This window comes from Cervus canadensis, chromosome X, assembly GCF_019320065.1.
Source record: "Cervus canadensis isolate Bull #8, Minnesota chromosome X, ASM1932006v1, whole genome shotgun sequence".
Classification (NCBI taxonomy): domain Eukaryota; kingdom Metazoa; phylum Chordata; class Mammalia; order Artiodactyla; family Cervidae; genus Cervus; species Cervus canadensis.
In genome coordinates, this window is record NC_057419.1 from 98057766 (window position 1) to 98075658 (window position 17893).

The 17893-nt window shown below is 39.3% G+C and overlaps 1 protein-coding gene across 4 annotated transcripts in view; it reads left to right on the plus strand.

Annotated features, from left to right (window-relative positions):
• Positions 1-17893, plus strand: part of CD99L2 (CD99 molecule like 2) — a 50198-nt gene that overhangs the window by 10133 nt on the left and 22172 nt on the right. For all 4 annotated transcript variants that reach the window (XR_006267500.1, XM_043458739.1, XM_043458740.1 and 1 more), the window contains exons 2-4: positions 5786-5845; positions 16434-16502; positions 16620-16715. Coding sequence is in view for 3 of the 4 variants with exons in the window: in XM_043458739.1 (XP_043314674.1) it covers positions 5786-5845; positions 16434-16502; positions 16620-16715 (225 nt within the window). In the remaining variant the exon portion in view is untranslated. The remainder of the gene's footprint in view (positions 1-5785; positions 5846-16433; positions 16503-16619; positions 16716-17893) is intronic.

Here is a 17893-nt window from a genome sequence, read left to right on the forward strand (position 1 = left end):
GATTTGGAACCAGTCCATTGTTCCATGTCCAGTTCTAACTATTGCTTCTTAACCTGCATACACATTTCTCAGGAGGCAGGAAAAGTGATCTGGTATTCCCATCTCTTGAAGAATTTTCCACAGTTGATTGTGATCCACACAGTCAAAGGCTTTGGCATAGTCAATAAAGCAGAAGTAGATGTTTTTCTGGAACTCTCTTGCTTTTTCAATGATCCAACGGATGTTGGAAATTTGATCTCTTGTTCTTCTGCCTTTTCTAAATCCAGCTTGAACATCTGGAAATTCTCCATATACTGTTGAAGTCTTGCTTGGAGAATTTTGAGTATTTGTTAGCATGTGAGATGAGTGCAATTGTGCAGTAGTTTGAGCATTCTTTGGCATTGCCTTTCTTTGGGATTGGAATGAAAACTGACCTTTTCCAGTCCTATGGCCACTGCTGAGTTTTCCAAATTTGCTGGCATATTGAGTGTAGCACTTTCACAGCATCATCTTTTAGGATTTGGGATAGCTCAGCTGGAATTCTATCACCTCCACTAGCTTTGTTCTTAGTGATGCTTCCTAAGGCCCACTTGACTTCAGACTCCAGGATGTCTGGCTCAGATACCATTGTGGTTATCTGGGTCATGAAGATCTTTTTTGTACAGTTCTTCTGTGTATTCTTGCCACCTCTTCTTAATATCTTCTGCTTCTGTTAGTTCCCAACTATTTCTGTCCTTTATTGAGCCCATCTTTGCATGAAATGTTCTCTTGGTATCTCTGATTTTCTTGAACAGATCTCTAGTCTTTCCCATTCTACTGTTTTCCTCTATTTCTTGGCATTGATCACTGAGGAAGGCTTTCTTATCTCTCCTTGCTATTCTTTAGAACTCTGCATTCAGATGGGTATATCTTTCCTTTTCTCCTTTGCCTTTTGCTTCTCTTCTTTTCTCAGCTATTTGTAAGGCCTCCTCAGACAACCATTTTGCCCTTTTGGATTTCTTTTTCTTAGGGATGATCTTGATCACTGCCTTCTGTACAATGTCACGAACCTCTGTCCATAGTTCTTCAGGCACTCTGTCTATCAGATCTAATCCCTTGAATCTATTTGTCATTTCCACTGTATAATCGTAAGGGATTTGATTTAGGTCATACCTGAATGGTCTAGTGTTTTTCCCTTCTTTCTTCAATTTAGGTCTGAATTTGGCAATAAGGAGTTCATGATCTGAGCCACAGTCAGCTCCCAGTCTTGTTTTTGCTGACTGTATAGAGCTTTTCCATCTTTGACTGCAAAGAATATAATCAATCTGATTTCGGTATTGACCATCTGATGTTGTCTATGTGTATAGTCATCTACTGTGTTGTTGGAAGAGGGTGTTTGCTATGAACAGTGCATTCTGTTGGCAAAACTCTGTTAGCCTTTGCCCTGCTTCATTTTGTACTCCAAGGCCAAACTTGCCTATTACTCCAGGTATTTCTTGACTTCCTACTTTTGCATTACAGTCTCCTATGATGGAAAGGACATCTTTTTTTAGTGTTAGTTCTAGAAGGTCTTGTAGGACATCATAGAACCGTTCAGCATCAGCTTCTTCAGCATTACTGGTTGGGGCATAGACTTGGATTACTGTGATATTGAATGGTTTGCCTTGGAAATAAACAGAGATCATTCTGTCATTTTTGAGATTGCCCCCAAGTACTGCATTTTGGACTCTTGTTCACTATGAGGGCTATGCCGTTTCTTCTAAGGGATTCTTGCCCACAGTAGTAGGTATAATGATTATCTGAGTTAAAGTCACCCATTCCGGTCCATTTTAGTTTGCTGATTCCTAGACTGTCGATGTTTACTCTTGCCATCTCCTGTCTGACCACTTCCAATTTGCCTTGATTCATGGAGCTAACATTCCAGGTTCCTATGCAATATTGTTCTTTACAGCATCAGACTTTACTTCCATTACCAGTCACATCCTCAACTGGGTGTTGTTTTCACTTTGGCTCTGTCTGTTTATTCTTTCTGGACTTATTTCTCCACTCTTCTCCAGTACCATATTGGGCACCTACCAACCTGGGGAGTTCATCTTTCAGTGTCCTATCTTTTTGCGTTTTCATACTGTTCATGGGGTTCTCAAGGCAAGAATACTGAAGTGGTTTGCCATTCCACTGGGGATCCAGCAAAGGGACTGTGAACCCCTGGGAATTTGACTTTGGAGTCCAGTGTGGTTTGATAACAGAACATCCACAGGACTGGGAAAGCAGGCTCTTGGAGGGCACAAACAAGACCTTGTGTCACCAGGAGCCAGGAGAAAGGAACAGTATCCCCACAAGAGATGGAGCCAGACTTGCCTGTGAGTGTCTAGGCGTCTCCAGTGGAGGTGTGGGTCAACAGTGGCCTGCAGATAATTTGCTAATAGGTATATAGCTCCTTGCTAAAAACTAGTAAGGGGGCAATCTTTCTGCCCCCTTCTGATGTCTATGTCAGAAGCTTTCTCTATTTCTTTCATACTTTAATGAAAATTTACTACACAAAAGCCCTGAGGGATCAAGCCTCATCACTGACCCCAGATCAAATTCCTCTCCTCCAGAGGCCAAGAATCCCAGTGTCGTTCATGGCTCATGGCAACAACCTTTCAATAGGAAATTTGCTCTATTTACACTCACTTTTTATTAGCATAGTTATACATATTCTTGTGTTAGACAATACAGGAAGTCCATGTTTTGTATTTAACATATTTTTGTTTTTTCCTGTTGGTGACTTTTGTTGAATTTTAGTTGTTGGTATTGACCTTTCTTTTCATTCTTGAATGAGTTAAAGGTTATACATCCTATATCTCTTTTTTAGTGGTTACCTTAATTTTTTTTGCTATAGGAAATAGATATTCAAAAATAAACTTTTTTTAGAACAGTTTTAGATTTACAGTGCAAAGCTGATACAAAGAATTCCCATGTGCTCTACACCTAGGTAGCTTCCCTTCTTATTAATATTTTATATTAGTACAGTACATGTATCACAATTAATGAATCAACACTGATACACTGTTATTAAAGTCCATACTCTATTCAGATTTTCTTAGTTTTTTTACTTAAAGTCCTTTTTCTGTCCTAGGAGCTGATCCAGGGTACCACGTGAATTTCCATCATTACATCTCCTTTGGCTCTTCAAGCTGTGCCAGTTTCTCATATTTAGTTTTTGACAGCCTTGAAAGTTTTGAGGAGTATTCAGTTCAGTTCAGTTGCTCAGTCATGTCCGACTCTTTGTGACCCCATGAACTGCAGCACACCAGGCTTTCCTGTCCATCACCAACTCCCAAAGCTTGCTTACACTCATGTCCATTGAGTTGGTGATGCCATCCAACCATCTCATCCTCTGTCGTCCCCTTCTCCTCCCGCCTTCAATTTTTTCCAGCATCAGGGTCTTTTCCAATGAGTCAGTTCTTCTCATCACATGGCCAGAGTATTAGAGCTTCACTTTCAGCATCAGTCCTTCCAATGAACATATTCTGAACTGATTTCCTTTAGGATTGGCTGATTTGATCTCCTTGCAGTCCAATGGACTCTCAAGAGTCTTCTCCAACACTGCTTGTTCAACACTTCTCCAACACTGATGTTCAAAAGCATCAGTTCTTCACCACTCAGCTTTTTGGTCCAGCTCTCACATCCATATATGACTACTGGAAAAACCATAGTTTTTCCTTTGACTAAAAGGACGTTTGTCAGCAAAGTCATGTCTCTGCTATTTAATATGCCATCTAGGTTGGTCATAACTTCTCTTCCAAGGAACAAGCATCTTTTAATTTCATGGCTGCAGTCACTATCTGCAGTGATTTTAGAGCCCAAGAAAATGAAACTGTCAGTGTTTCCATTGTTTCCCCATCTATTTGCCATGAAGTGATGGGACTGGATGCCATGATCTTGGTTTTTTGAATGTTGCGTTTTAAGCCAGCTTTTTCACTCTCTTCTTTCACTATTATCAAGAGGCTCTTTAGTTCCTCTTCTCTTTCTGCCATGAGGGTGGTGTCATCTGCATATTTGAGGTTATTGATATTTCTCCTGGCAATCTTGATTCCAGCTTGTGCTTCATCCAGCCCAGCATTTCGCTTGATTAGTCAAGTATTTTGTAGGACGCACCTCAATTGGAGTTTTCTGCTCTTTTCCTTGTGATTGTACTGTGGTTATAGAGTTATCCTTCCTTGAAAGGAAGACCACAGAGGTTTAGTGCCCTTCTCATTGTATCAAGGGAATATAGTATTGGGCCTTCTGGTGGTCCAGTGGTTAAGACTTTGTAATTCCACTGCAGGGGATATGGGTTCCATCCCTTTTCAGGGAACTAAGACTCCACATGCTGTGCAGCAAGACCAAAAAAAAAAAAGAAAAAAAAGCAGAGAATATCAGTATAAGTCATCACTGTTAATCTTAATCTTGATTGCCTGGCTGATGTAGTATATGTCAGTTTCTCCACTGTAAGGTTACTTTTCTCTTCCCCACCCCTTATACTATAATCTTGGAAGGGAGTCAGCACTTATGGAGAGGAGAAATGTCTACATAAATTAATTTGAATTCTTCTGTTTTTATGTTTTTGCTCAGTCATTTATATCAGCATTGAGTCATGGATATTTATTTTATACATAGGGTCATAATTCAGTACCACTTTATTTTGCTGCTTTAAATTTTTCCAACTTTAGCCATTGAGAACTCTTTTCTGTCAGTTCTGTGCCCCTTTGACATATACCCACCAATATCAAATATTTTTAAAAGTACTTCCTAGCACTGAAGAATCTCAGATCTTATCTAGATATTTCCTGTCCCAATTCTAGAATCAGCTATGTCTCCAAGGAGGTCTGGTTCCTTTTATTGGAGAATTGTGTTTAGAAACCAAAATCTGGGTGCCAGGTGTGTTCATTGCTACTTGGGTGTTGTTGCTTCTAGGCCTTTTCATCTGACAGAGCAAGGGGATGTATATCTGAATACTAACCCCATGTATATGCACGTGTTTATGAATATTTCTATATATAACCACATATATATATAGCCAAACATTATTCATACTGATGTCTCCAATTCTAGTCGACTGTCACATGGATCTCTTTCTAATTCTCTCGTCTGTAACCTCCCTCTCCAGCAGTGAGAAACCTGGCTTCTGTAATCTACTGTCCATTTACTTACTTGTTTAGTTCCAGTATACGTGCAAAGTGGTTTGCTTGAGACTTAATGTATATACCCTGTGGGAAACTACATGCCTACCTAGAGGGAAGGAAAGCTGTCAAGTTCAGTAGCAATCAGGGTTGGGCAGATGGGTCCACTTCTGAGGACAAATTGTCTTGTGAAAAACTCTTCTGCACGGCCTTTTTTGTTATGTGTCAGATAGTAGCCTAGGTGTAGGTGCTGGAGTTGGTGTGGGGGGGAGTGTGTCTTAGGTTGCCAAAATGCAGAGCAGCCTTTGTATGAGAGTTGGGATGGGGTGAAAGAACTTGGCTCGTTATCAAAAGTCATACTATGAAGAAGTTTTTTCTATAAGGTTATATTAAATACTTCATTTTTCATTCACTTGAACCTTCAGTCTTCTAGTGGACAGAGGACTGTTTTTTTGGGGGGGGGGTTTGTTTTGTTTTTGCTGTTGTTTTGGAATCAATAGATTGCTTGTTGAGGGATATCAATTCAGTGTATCTTTGGGTGGCTTCAACTGATTTCCTTTTGTGGCATTGTCTTCATAACACTGTCTAAAGGGAAATGACAGTTACAAGAGTATATTAGTATTATTTTGTTTCTTTCCAAGAGAGTTACATTTTAAAATCTTCTTTTTCTTTTTAATTTTCAGGATCTGGGGACACTGGTGGTTTCCGTCTGGAGGATGCAGTGGAAGGAACTACAGTAAAGCGTGAGTAGTAAATCAGACTATTAAATGCAATAACAGTGCTTACTATGCACTACCCATTTAGAATACACATTCAAGGAAAACAGTAGGTGGCCTGTTTCACTTAATCAAATATAACATGGTTATTATAATTTGAATTATTTAAAAGAAAATCTGGATATTTAAAATCCTTTGTTTCCTTTGTGGAGAATACCAAAAATGTGTAATAACTGATCCAGGATTTTCTCTGACTCAAGTCATAGCCCTTGCTGGTGTGACATCCCAGCAGTGACCTCCAAGGACTAGCTTTTTCTAGCTCAGAAAAAGATACCTTGAAGTGAATAAGGGATTTGTTTCTCCTTTTAGATCTTTTTATAATGACTATTCTTTATGTGGTGTCTACATGTAACCTCTCAAATGCTAAGCTTTATCATCAATTTCTCTTTAAATTTTTCTTTCAAGGTTAAACCATTATTTTTTTTACTTTTCTTTTTTTTAATTTATTTTAATTGGAGGCTAATTACTTTACAGTATTTTGGTAGTTTTTGCCATACATTCACATGAATCAGCCATGGGTATACAAGTGTTCCCCATCCTGACCCTCCCTCTGACCTCCCTCCCCATCCCATCCCTCAGGGTCATCCCAGTACACCAGCCCTGAGTACCCTGCCTCATGCATCGAACCTGGACTGGCGATCTATTTCACATATGATAATATACATGTTTCAATGCTGCTCTCTCAAATCATCCCACCCTTGCCTTCTCCCAGAGTTCAGAAGTCTATTCTTTACATCTGTCTCTCTCTTGCTGTCTCACATATAGGATCACTGTTACCATCTTTCTAAATTCCATATATATGTATTAATATACTGTATTGGTATTTTTCTTTCTGACTTACTTCGCTCTGTATAATAGGCTCTAGTTTCATCCACCTCATTAGAACTGATTCAAATGCATTCTTTTTAATAGCTGAGTAATATTCCATTGTGTATATGTACCACAGCTTTCTTATCCATTCGTCTGCCGATGGACATCTAGGTTGTTTCCATGTCTGGGCTATTGTAAACAGTGCTGTGATGAACATTGGGGTACACGTATCTCTTTCAATTCTATAAACCATTCTTTTAAACATGCATGAATACTTAGAAAATAAAGTTGATATTGCCTTTGGTCCCTCCTCATCCTGTAACACCTGCTTCCATTCCCCAGAGGGAACTGCCTAAGACAATTTGGGATATGCTGGTCCCAGCTAGTTTTCTCTGCTGTTATGAACATCTATACACATAGGTTGTTCAGTATTTTATGTTTTACATAACATGTGTAGGGCTTCTTCATTTCAGTTATATGTATATATTTCACAACTTAAAAAAAATTAATATGTATTGAAGACCTGAGTAAATATAGCTCTCTATAGTGGAGGTGATGGAATTCCAGTTGAATTATTTCAAATCCTGAAAGATGATGCTGTGAAAGTGCTACACTCAATATGCCAGCAAATTTGGAAAACTCAGCAGTGGTCACAGGACTGGAAAAGGTCAGTTTTCATTCCAATCTCAAAGAAAGGCAATCCCAAAGAATGTTCAAACTACCACACAATTGCACTCATCTCACATGCTAGTAAAGTAATGCTCAAAATTCTCCAAGCCAGGCTTCAGCAATATGTGAACCATGAAGTTCCAGATGTTCAATCTGGTTTTAGAAAAGGCAGAGGAACCAGAGATCAAATTGCCAACTTCTGCTGGATCATTGAAAAAGCAAGAGAGTTGCAGAAAAACATCTATTTCTGCTTTATTGACTATGCCAAAGCCTTTGACTGTGTGGATCACAATCAACTGTGGAAAATTCTTCAAGAGATGGGAATACCAGACCACCTGACCTGCCTCTTGAGGAACCTATATGCAGATCAGGAAGCAACAGTTAGAACTGGACATGGAACAACAGACTGGTTCCAAATAGGAAAAGGAGTATGTCAAGACTGTATATTGTCACCCTGCTTATTTAACTTATATGCAGAGTACATCGTGAGAAATGCTGGGCTGGAAGAAGCACAAGCTGGAATCAAGATTGCTGGGAGAAATATCAATAACCTCAGATATGCAGATGACACCACCCTTATGGCAGAAAGTGAAGAAGAACTAAAAAGCCTCTTGATGAAAGTGAAAGAGGAGAGTGAAAAAGTTGGCTTAAAGCTCAACATTCAGAAAACTAAGATCATAGAATCCGGTCCCATCACTTCATGGCAAATAGATGGGGAAACAGTGTCAGACTTTATCTTTTTGGGCTCCAAAATCACTGCAGATGGTGACTACAGCCATGAAATTAAAAGACGCTTACTCCTTGGAAGGAACATTATGACCAACCTAGATAGCATATTAAAAAGCAGAGACATTACTTTGCCAACAGAGGTCCATCTAGTCAAGGCTATGGTTTTTCCATTGGTCATGTATGGATGTGAGAGTTGGACTGTGAAGAAGGCTGAGTGCCAAAGAATTGATGCTTCTGAACTGTGGTGTTGGAGAAAACTCTTGAGAGTCCCTTGGACTGCAAGGAGATCCAACCAGCCCATCCTAAAGGAGATCAGTCCTGGGTGATGCTGAAGCCGAAACTCCAATACTTTGGCCACCTCATTCGAAGAGTTGACTCATTGGAAAAGACCCTGATGCTGGGAGGGATTGGGGGCAGGAGGAGAAGGGGACGACAGAGAATGAGATGGCTGGATGGCATCACCGACTCCATGGACATGAGTTTGAGTAAACTCCGGGAGTTGGTGATGGACAGGGAGGCCTGGCGTGCTGTGATTCATGCAGTCGTGAAGAGTTGGACACAACTGAGCAACTGAACTGAACTGAACTGATGGTAGTTTCCTTTGCTACAGGCTGTTGTAACAAAGTACCACAGACTGGGTGATTTAAAACCCAGAAATTTGTTCACTCCCAGTTCTGGAGGCCAGAAATCCAAAATCACAGTGTTGGCAGAGCATACTCCTCCTTGAAGGCTCCAGGCGAAGAATGCTTCCTTGCCTAACCTAGCTTCTGGTGGCTCCAGGTGGTCTTCAGCTTGCAGTTGCATGGCTCCTATCTCTGTCTCCATCTTCACTTTCCCTTCTCCTTCACGTGTGTGTCTTTCCCTCAGTCTTTTATAAGGACACTTTTTGTTGAATTTAGAATCTACCTGGATAATCTTGAATGATCTCATCCTAAGATCTTTACTTAATTACATCTGCAAAGACCCTTTTATCCAAGTAAGGTCACATTCATAAGATTAGTACTTGGCTATATATTTTGAGGGCCACCATTCAGCATACTACATTTTAAATCTCATACACAAACGTTTGCTTCATGAAGCTGACATTCCAGTGGTATGGCTTCGGCCATGGCCAATGATGCTACTTCTTACTGGTAGACATGTGGTTTGTTTCTATTTTGCACAGTTACACATGGGACTTCAGTGAGTATTCTTGTCTGTTTCCTTTGTTCTCAGGTATAATGAAACTACAAGGCCAAAGGGTATATGTATTTTATACTTTAATAGATGCTGACAAATTGTTTCCAAAAAGATTGTGCCATCACGTACTCCTGCTGATACTGTTATGAGTACCTTCTTCCCCAGACCTTCATCATCACCAGATTTTACCAATTAAAAACATTTTTACCAGTATGATGGACAACAGAGATCCTATTTTTTTGCCATTTGCATTTTCCTCTTTGAATTTTCTGTTCATATCCTTCCCCCATTTTTCTGCCAGGTTGCTTGTCTTTTTTTTTCTAATGAGTATGAAAGGTCTCTTTGTATATTCAGGATTGAGAAAGGCAGGGGCTCAGGAATTAGACTGCATGTACCTTGAGTGAGTTATCTGACTTTCTTGCACCTCTATTTCCTCATCTGTTGCATGAGGTTAATAATAATAATAAATTAGTAATAATTGTAAGAGTTCAATGAGATGGCCCCTGTGAAGTGTTTAGCCAAGGGCTTGATACAAGGGTGAGTGCTCCGTGTCAGCCATTATTATTATTATTTGATTTCATTGGATGGACTTACTGTGGCTGGGCCTCTCGTGTAAGAGTCAAGCATATATGATGAATGTACACCTACTTAAACTGATCAACAAAGTCAGCATAATTCCCGTCTAACCTCCAGATAGAATTTTTGCAGAAATAGGCTGATCCTAAAATTCATATGCAAATTCAAGAAACCCAGGGTAGTCAAAACTGTCTTGAAAAAGATGTTGGCAGACTCACACTTCCAAATTTTAGAGCTTACTACAAAGCTGCAGTAATCAAGATAGTGTGGTATTTATCACAAAGGTAGACATTACTCAATGGAATAGAATTGAGAGTCTAGAGATGAACTATTATATCTGTAGCCAGTTGAATTTTGACCAAGGTGCTGAGACTGTTCAGTGGGGGAAGTAATGGTCTCTTCAATAAATGGTGTTGGGACAATTAGATATCCACATACAAAAAGTGAATTTGGACCCCTGCCTCACACCTTAAACAAAAATTAACTCAAAATGGGCCATATACCTAAAAATGAACTTCTAAGAGATTTATAGTTTTGTGTATGGTGTGAGGTGAGAGCCTTGAGCATTCTCAGGCCTTTCCTGAGCACTTCCATAGTCTTATACATGCAGGTGGACTTTTAGTTTCCCAGGAAAATCAATATAGTTAATAACAGTGATGGTTTTAATGAAATCATTTAACATCTCCAAAACCAAACATGACCAAACAACAAAACAAGCATAGTACATGTAAACACACCCCCAATTCATAAGTTTGTTAATTTCCTGATGGAGGGCTTTTAAATATTTCTGTCCCTTTCTCAGTTGTGTGCCAGCCCATCTGATCTTCATCAGCACCCATTAGCCAGTGTGTCGGGGACCCATAGGACCACAAAAACATGTATCTTTGGTGGAATGGCATCCTTCAAAACCAGGTCACTCTGCCATCCTTTTTTTCTATCTTAGCTTGCTTCTCATGCGACTGAGGTTTCAGAGAGATAGGCCCATCCATCTCTCCTTGGCTTAGCTGTTTTTCCAGTTGGAAAACATTTCTCCTTTTTCCATTGTATATTTCTTATTGAAAGAGTCCCTGACACCTCGGTCAGGGTATTTATATATGACATCCATTCATCCATATTGAACAATGTTTACCGGGTGCTTGCTTGTTGCCAGGCACTTCCCCAGGAGCTGGACATGCCACGTGGACTAGGTCGTTGCCCCCAGAGAGCTCTTTTCTCCAGAAGGACACAGTACATAGAACAAGTTCAGATGTTATGGAGTGCGCTGGAGCAGATGCAATAGGGTGATGGGACAGGGAGGGCCCAAAATCGGGGTGATGACTTTAGATTAAGCAGTAGAGGCCTCTCGCAAGAAAGGTGATATGCAGGAGCAAGGGAAGAGCCTTCAAGGCCAAGGGATCAGGTCTGCGAGCTGCGAGGCAGCAAAGAACCTCAAGAGTCTGGGGCCTAGAAGGTGGCCTGTGTGGCTAGAGTATGGACAATGTTGGAGAAAAGGAGGAACAGTTGGCAGGGGCTGGATCATTTAGGGTGTTAGCAGGTATGGTGACCACTTTATTATAAGTACAAGGGGAAGCTCCTGGCATATTTTTTAAAGCTTTATTTAGAGATAATTCCCATATCATACAACTCACCTATTTAAAACATACAATTTGGTGTTTTCTGGTGTATTCACACAGTTGTGCATCCATCACTATAGCCAGTTTTAGAGCATTTCTATCACCTTAGAAGAAACCTTGTTCCCTTCCCTTAGTGCCCCCTGATTCCTTGATTCTTCCCCTCCCCTAGAGCTCCTGGCAACCACCAATCTCCTTCCTATCTCCCTGAATTTCCTTGTACTGGGACATGTCAGTGGAGTCATATAATGTGTAGACTTACATTTGGCTTCTTTCACTTGGAGTAACACTTTCAGGGTTCACCATTTTGGTTTCAGAATGTTGTCCCTTCCTCTCCCCTGCCTTCACACCCTCTTCCCTCATCTCTCCCTTTTTCACTCTGTGTGCAATCGTCTCACAGGGGGACCCACTTTTTCTTTTGCCAAATCAAGCTTCTTATGAGTGCCCTGATTTTCTCTGAATGCCATTGGCACTGTCATGGAGCCACACCCAGGGGAAGTGGCCCAGCTGATTGACTGTTTGGTTGTGGCACACCTTACAAAGAAGCGCTCCCAGCAGGAGTGCACTGTTGCTGGCCACATTCACTAAGCCTCAGAGAATCCTTGTTAAGTTTGTCATTTTGAGCGAGGCTTCACAGAAATAGCTGACTTTATTTTAGGAGCTCACTGCTTTGATGACCTTGGCTTACTCTTCTAATTCCTTGATAAGTAGCTAGACTTCGCTCATCTCAATTGTTGATGAGAATAAATCCCATTTAAAAGCTCATGACAAGAAAATCTGAAGTTAATGGTGGCTTGAAAAGTACACAAATCCAACATCATGCTCTGCATCACCACAGGCTCAGGCTCTGACAGAGCAGCTGGTTCCCTAGACATACAAGGAACACATACTCTTGAACTAGCACCTGTAGTTCTTTAGAGAAACCAGGCTCCTCCAGAAACTGTGAGTAGTAGGGTAGAGTTCCACAAAGCCATCATGATCACAACACTATGGCACAGCTTAAGGATAGACATGTAGATCAATTGAGCAGAAATTAGAGTCCCAAATAAACCCTTAACATCTATGTTTTTTTCAAGCTGGAAGAAATATTTTTTACACAATAACTGTATGAATCATATGGATTTTAAGCTAATAATACTTAAGTCACAATTGCTTTTCTGAATATTGCACAAATAGTGGTTTCAGTAATGTCATTTCTCTTTCCTAACTATGTGTGTGCTAAGTTGGCTTCAGTGGTGTCTGACTCTTTGCAACCTTATGAACTGTAGCCTGCTGGGCTCCTCTGTCATGGAAATAATCCTGGAGTAGGTTGCCATTTCCTACTCCAGGGGATCTTCCTGACCCTGGGATCAAACCTGCCTCTGTTATGTCTCCTGCATTGGCAGGTGGGTTCTTTACCACTAGCACCACCTGGGAAGCTGTATTCCTAACTATACATATCACCATAATACAAGATATACATAAGGAGCCTCATTTAGACAGGTAAGCTGTACTTCTTCATTTTTAAAAATTTGTATTTCATATTGGAGGATAGTTGATTAATAATGATGTTAGTTATAGGTGTACAGTAAAGTGATTCACTTATACCCATATAAATATCCATTATTTTTCAAATTATTTTCCCATTTACGTTACTATAGAATATTGAGTTCCCTGTGCTATACGGTAGGTCCTTGTTGGTTATCTATTTTATACTTCTTCATTTTACAGGTACAAAGTCAAATGGAAATTATAGATATAAAACTATCTCTAAACTGATGATGTAGAGTTTTTTGTTTTTTTTTTTAAATACACAATGACAGCATGTATCACTTGTGGTTCCCTTACCATAAAAATCCATCTACTAATTTGGCCTTCACATTTAAGTAGGCATTACACTTCACATTGAAGTGTACCCAACGCCTTCCCAAGGGAGAACCTCTTTGAGATCCTGATTTCCGTTCTTTTGGATATATATCCAGAAGTAGAAACATCTATTTAGATCTTCTACCCTTTTTTGTTGGGTTGTTTATCTTTTGATAGGGCTAATTTTAATTTTTTTGAGAAATCTCCATACTGTTTTACATAGTGGTTGCACCTTTTGCATTCCCACTGACAGTGTACAAGGAGTTCCTTTTTCTCCACATCCTCATCAACACATTTATCTTTTTTTTCGATAGTTGTCTTCCCAACAGATATGAGATGATGTCTCATTGTGGTTTTGATTTGCATTTCCCTGATAATTAGTGATGTGGGGATCTTTTCATGTACTCGATGGCCATTTGTATGTTTTCTTTGGAGAAATGTCTTAAGTCCTTTGCCCCTTTTTAAATTGAAGTATAGTTGATGTACAATATTATGTAAGTTACAGGTGTACAATTTAGTGGTTCACAATTTTTAAAGGTTATACTCCATTTATAGTTATATAATATTGGCTATATTCCATGTGTTGTACAATATGTCCTTGTAGCTTATTTTATACATAGCAGTTTGTCCCTCTACCCTACCCCTATCTTGTTCCTCCCCCTTCCCTCTCCCCCTGGTAACTACTAGTTTGTTCTCTGTGAGTCTGTTTCTTTTTTTTTTTTTTTTAAATATTCACTAGTTCTATTTTTTAGATTCCACATATAAGTGATATAGTATTTGTCTATCTGAATTACTACACTTAGCATAATACCATCTAAGTCCTTCTGTGTTGTTACAAATGGCAAAATTTCATTCTTTTTTATGGTTTCCATATCTTTAGCTATTGTAAATAATGCAGCTATGAACATTGCTGTGCATGTATTTTTTTTGGATTAGTGTTTTGGGTTTTTCTTTTTGAAATATACACAGGAGTGAAATTGCTGGATCATATAGTAGTTCTATTTTTAGATTTTTGAGAAGCCTCCATGCTATTTTCCATAGCGGCTGCCCCAATTTACATTCCAGCAGCAGTGCATACGGGTTCCCTTTTCTTCACATTCTTGCCAACAATTTTTTGTGGTCTTTTTGATGATAGTCATTCTGACAGATGTGAGGGTAATCATTGTGGTTTTGATTGGCATTTGCCTGATGATTAGTGATGTGTCTCTTTTCATGTGTCTATTGGCCATCTACATTCCTCTTTTGGAAAAAAAAATGTCTGTTCAGTTTTTCTGCCTATTTTTAAATCAGGTTGTTTGTTGTTCTGTTGTTGAGCTGTGTGAGCTGTTTATATATTTGTATGTTAATCCCTTCTTGATCAAATCAGCTATGAATATTTTCTCTCAGTAGGTTGTCTTTTCATTTTGTCAATGGTTTACTTTCATATGATGTAAGTTTTAGTATGTTATGTTTTTATTTTCATTCATCTCAGTGTATTTTATGATTTCCTTTGTGAGTTCTTCTTTGACCCATTGTTATTAGAAGTGTACTGTGTAATTTCCATATAACTGGAAATTTTTCAAATGGCCTTCTGCTAATGATTTTTGTTTTCATTCCATTGTGGCTGGAGAACACAATTTGTATGATTTCAGACTTAAAATATATTGAGATGTGTTTTGAAGCCTAGCATGTGGTCTGTCTTGGAGAATGTCCCATGTGCAATTGAGTAGAATGTATTTCCTGCTTGAGGGGATGTGTTCTATAGATGCCTGGTAGATCTGGTTGATTTATAGTATTGCTCAAATCTTGTATTTCCTTTTTGTTCTATCTATGATTGAAAGGATTATATTGAGATCTCCAACTATTATTGTTGAACTGTCTTACGTTCCCTTCAATTTTGTCATGTTTTGCTTTGTATATTTTGGGGACTCTATTGTAAGGTACACATATGTTTAAAATTTTATGTCTTACTGCTGTGTTTATCCTTTCATCATTATAAAATGTTACTCTTTGACTCTTGTAACAATTTTTGTCTTAAAGATTATTTTATTTGATAATGGTATCACTCTTACAGCTCTCTTAAGGTTGCTATTTGCATAGTGTATCTTTATCAATCCTTTTACTTTCAACTAGTTCTATTATTGCTGTTTTTTTTCTGAGTAGTTGATTAATGATTGAGTGATTCCTGTGTATAAAGCTAAACCTGTTTCATCTCTGCCTCTCCCATTACTTAAATTTCGTTTCTCTCCATTACCTTCAGTTGTAGGAACAGTTACAGCATAGTCTCCTTTTTGGTTTCATTATTTTAATTTTATTCTATTTTTTTTTCATTTATTTTTATTAGTTGGAGGCTAATTACTTTACAATATTGTAGTGTTTTTTGCCATACATTGACATGAATCAGCCATGGATTTACATGTGTTCCCCATCCTGAACCCCCCTCCCACCTCCCTCCCCATCCCATCCCTCTGGGTCATCCCAGAGCACCAGCCCTGAGCACTTGTCTCATGCATCCAACCTGGACTGGCTTTTTCTTTTTATTCTATTTTTAAACAGCATAGTCTTGTTGCTTAAGGAAAGAAAGTATTGTAAAATTATGCATGGCATGTCTTCTAATTGATGTGAAAAGAAGTCCACAATTTTAAAGGAATATGGTTGAGCTGAAAGACCTAGTATTACAGCAGTAACCACACTTATATAAAATATTTTGTTGGTGTTAGAACCACTTTCAGTTTATGAGACACTCCCATACTCAACTGGGAACATAATGTCACTTCACCCCTGGGTGGTGTTATCTGTGACTACGGTATCAGGTTAAGAGTGGTGGAAACCAAGGCTTGGAGCTCTCAGGGGTTGTGCTCAAGCTCTGGAACCCCCTGAAGCATGTGGTCATCTCCTGTAGATGTGGGCTCAAGTCCCAGCTCCATTAATCAGCAGATTAATCAGATGTGGGATCACGTCTATCTCACCACCCATCCTCTGAAGAAAAGCGACACAGAATTCGTTTCATCTGAACCTTGCTACATCTCCTGGTCATCCTTGGAGGGGACTTAAGGACCAGGAGTGCTGAGCTCACCCTGTGACTTCCTGACCATGCCATGGCTGCTGTGTGTTGTTGCTAAATGTGCTCCTCTTACTGTCTCCCTTTTCCCTTTTAGAGAGATGGGACCGTGTCACCACCACAACCAGGAGACCCGGAGCGACCAGAGCTCCAGCAAAGCCTGCAGGTAACACGGCTGTTCTCAGGAGGGCACAAAAGACAGATTCTGTGGAGCTCGTTGTAGGGTGGTGTCCAAATGAGTGACCTATGATTTAACCAACTGACTTTCTTGTTTATGTCGTAGGGCCCCCTGCAGAAGATGATTTTAACTTGGCTGATGCCTTGGATGATCAAAATGATCGTGATCATGACCGCAAAAAGCCAAGTGTGGGAGGAGGAGGTAAGTCCAAGTTGGCTCAGGCCAGCACTGTAGCTCCCTGGTCAGGGTGTAGCTCCTTAAGTACAATAACCCACAGAGCTACTCCTCCTGGCCTGGCAGGGCTGGGGGTACTTCAAGACCCAGCAGGACCTGACAGCAGTGGCTGACAAACATTTTGGTCTCAGGACTCACCAAGTTATTGAGGATCTCTATTGAGATGTGGGTCACATCTATTGATATTATCATCTTATATTAAACCTAAAACCAGAAAAATTAATTAAACATGAACAACAATAAACACACATGTTAACATGAATAGCACATTTTATGAGAAATAACTATGGCAAGATAAAAAGACAACTTAGTGAGGAAAAGTGGCATCATTGTACACTTTTGCAAATTTCTATAATGTGTATCTTAGTAGAAGAGCTAGACTCTCACATTTCCTGATGGACTCATTTGTGATATGTTGTTATGGTTGTGTATCTGAAGGAGATCTGGCCTCATAATAGATATGCTGTTGTAAGGGGAAGAATATTTTGATAGACTTTTCAGATCACTGATTAGTATCATTTTTTTGATAAGACACCCAAACTTGGCCACTGGTTGTTTCTTATAGGTTAAGTGCAGTATATAATATGAAACCATATAGCAATGAATTTTCCATACTCAATTTTATTAAATTCCACAGGGGCTCTCTAATACTTTTTAATGGAACTTTTACCCATTTGTGGTTTTGTGCATTACACTTTGGTTATTTGGAAAATATTGATGTTCTGAGGTCTTTTGAATTTCAAATAAAGCCTTATTTCATTATGCAGTGCCCAAAATTCACATTTGTTAATATCACCACCCATCTAATTAGAAAAAGTCTTTACATATTGGAAAGCTGTTAAACTCACAGTGGTAGATATAGATTTTTCAAAATTCTCTTTTTTGTTTGAAATTTTATCACTGGCAACAAATATTTCCAGTGGTGTTCTTTAAAGGGACAGCCCCATTTTATTCATTTTCAAGAAAGCATCTGCCAAATACTCAAGTCGCCATAACCATAGTTAGCACATTGTTCTTTCTTTCTAGTAAAAGTGATCTTCTATGACAGAAAGCAGCTAATACAAGGCAAAATTGAAACAGTCACACATGTGCATTTTTGAGACAACTACAGGACTTTGGAGTGGAACAGAAATGCTTTAAGCATG